The 2218-nt window shown below is 48.0% G+C and overlaps 1 protein-coding gene across 1 annotated transcript in view; it reads left to right on the top strand.

The window, feature by feature from the left end:
• LOC123960363 (complement C5-like) overlaps window positions 1–2218 on the top strand; it is an 11649-nt gene that overhangs the window by 2151 nt on the left and 7280 nt on the right. Inside the window, exons 5-8 of the mRNA XM_046035045.1 lie at window positions 271–442; window positions 722–846; window positions 1860–1940; window positions 2036–2185. Coding sequence (XP_045891001.1) covers window positions 271–442; window positions 722–846; window positions 1860–1940; window positions 2036–2185 — 528 coding nt within the window. The remainder of the gene's footprint in view (window positions 1–270; window positions 443–721; window positions 847–1859; window positions 1941–2035; window positions 2186–2218) is intronic.

Below are 2218 nucleotides of genomic sequence, written 5' to 3'. Positions count from 1 at the left end.
CGTCCTCCTCCGCTTCCTCCTGCTGTCTTCGTCCTCCTCCGCTTCCTCCTGCTGTCTTTGTGTTCCTCCTCTTCCTCCAGCTGTCTTCGTCCTCCTCCTCTTCCTCCAGCTGTCTTCGTCCTCCTCCGCTTCCTCCTGCTGTCTTCGTCCTCCTCCGCTTCCTCCTGCTGTCTTCGTCCTCCTCCGCTTCCTCCTGCTGTCTTCGTCCTGCTGTCTTCGTCCTTACACAGTTTTAAGAGACATAACCTGTCCTCTCCTCCTCTCCCTCAGTTTCACGATGACAGCATCAAATCTGCAGCAAACTACATTTCCCAGCGTGCCCTGGGTGTGAAGAGTGTGTATGTGCGTGCGGTGGCGACCTACGCTCTGACCCTTCAGGACCCCAACAGCGTGACGGCCTCTCAGCTGCTCAGCTCTCTGGAGAACCTGGCTCGACAGAAAGGTGTGGCCGTTATTTTGGGAAGTTACTCACATATTTTACATAAATACAAACTTCAGAATCAGGTTTATTAAGTTATTTTCACATATACAAGGACTTTGTTTTGGGGACTAGTTGCCCAACAACAATAAACAAACTTCTATAAATATAAAGATTTCTAAAAATATGAAATTGACAGAATTATTTGCAGAATTGTAATGTGTAATAAAATACTATGTTGTGCAAACATGCAGGGGGGGAATGATTTAATAATGGAAAAATAAAACAATGCTGTGCGTGCAGGTCACCCCGCTGTGCTCAGGTACTGGCAGGAGCCCAGCGTGAAAGCTGATTGGCTGAAACCCGACCAATCCAGCGGCCTGACGGTGGAGATGACTGCGTACGTCCTGCTGACTGTGCTGCTCAAGGTGCTGTCACTTCCTGTTGATTCTTTAGCGAGCATGAAAACCTCCGGTGGTTTAGCTCCTCCCCTCGCCGCAGTGACGGAGGGGTGTACTGGTGGGTGTGGTTTCAGGTGCAGCAGCAGCCAGTGACACGCTGCTTTTCAGCCTGGTGTTTCTGATGAATTCAGGAATTATTTGGTGTTAATAAATACACTTTTACATGATCACAAGATTTTACACACATAACGTTTTCATAAATATTCACAAGGTTTGTAGAAGCACAATTGGCCGCAGCTGAAATTATAATTAGCTGAGCAGCAAGCGAATAAAAACTGGATGGTGACAAAGATAATACAGAATGTTAGTGTCCTCCAGTTTGGACTCATTTAAAGATCAGCAGTTTGAAGACAGCGTGCTTTAGAGTCCCTCCCTCTTCTCTTTTATAAATCTAATGCTTTGACTCGCTAACGTTCACTGCTGGCTCGCTACCAAGTGGGAACCTCCAGCGCTGCACTGTGTACATTTGACCAGTGGATCAACTCAAACCAAGTGAAAGCTGGAGTGATAAAGTGTTTGTCATTAAATCAGTGGTACACACAGTCCTGTCCAGCTTATATCTGTGGATCTGATGTTGCTGCGATGTTGAATGTTCAACTTGTATCAACTGGTACTGCTAACAATGGCTAGATGCGTCCATCTTGGTTTTCCGACTTAAATCGGTTGTTGTACTGGAACGCGGTCAGCTTGGGTATGAAGTCATTCCCAGCTCCGATTTCTGAGGTAAATGGATTTGAAGTTAAAGGTTTCAGGTCGAACCACCAAAAGTTTTTCCACAGGAAAACAGACAAATGTTCCCTGATGCTGGCCCCACACTACAGGATAATCTGCTTCACCCCTCCTGATAATTCTGAGGCGTTCCCGATCCGAGGCTGGTCTGAACAGATTATCTGCCTGATGGACGCCGCCTGACAGACAGATGTCTCTGTGGGAACGGAAATACTGGAGTTTGAAATAAGACGTGTTGTTCTTTGTTAAAGGGGAGAATCCAGTACGCAAACCCCATCCTGGCCTGGCTGACCCAGGATCAGCACTACGGAGAGGGTTTCTACTCTATACAGGTACACACACTTACAGATGTTCATTTCCTCTGGTCTGTTGGGCGACCTTTGACCTCCAACCTATCTGTCTCTCTTTCTGTCTGTCTGTCTCTCAGGACACAGTGTTGACTCTGGAGGCGGTGACAGAGTACAGCAGAGTCATCCCTCGAGCTGTCCTCAATCAGGACATCAACATCCGCTTCAAGAAGGGAGAGCTGCGGCGTGTCCAGCTCAGCCAGAGCCGGCCTGTGGCCACGCCCATCCAGGTGAGAGTGAGACATGTGCAGGACAGGGAGACA

The sequence above is a fragment of the Micropterus dolomieu genome, linkage group LG21 (genome assembly GCF_021292245.1).
Source record: "Micropterus dolomieu isolate WLL.071019.BEF.003 ecotype Adirondacks linkage group LG21, ASM2129224v1, whole genome shotgun sequence".
NCBI lineage: Eukaryota > Metazoa > Chordata > Actinopteri > Centrarchiformes > Centrarchidae > Micropterus > Micropterus dolomieu.
Note: the sequence above shows the minus strand (reverse complement) of the source record. Positions and strands in the feature narration are given on the sequence as shown.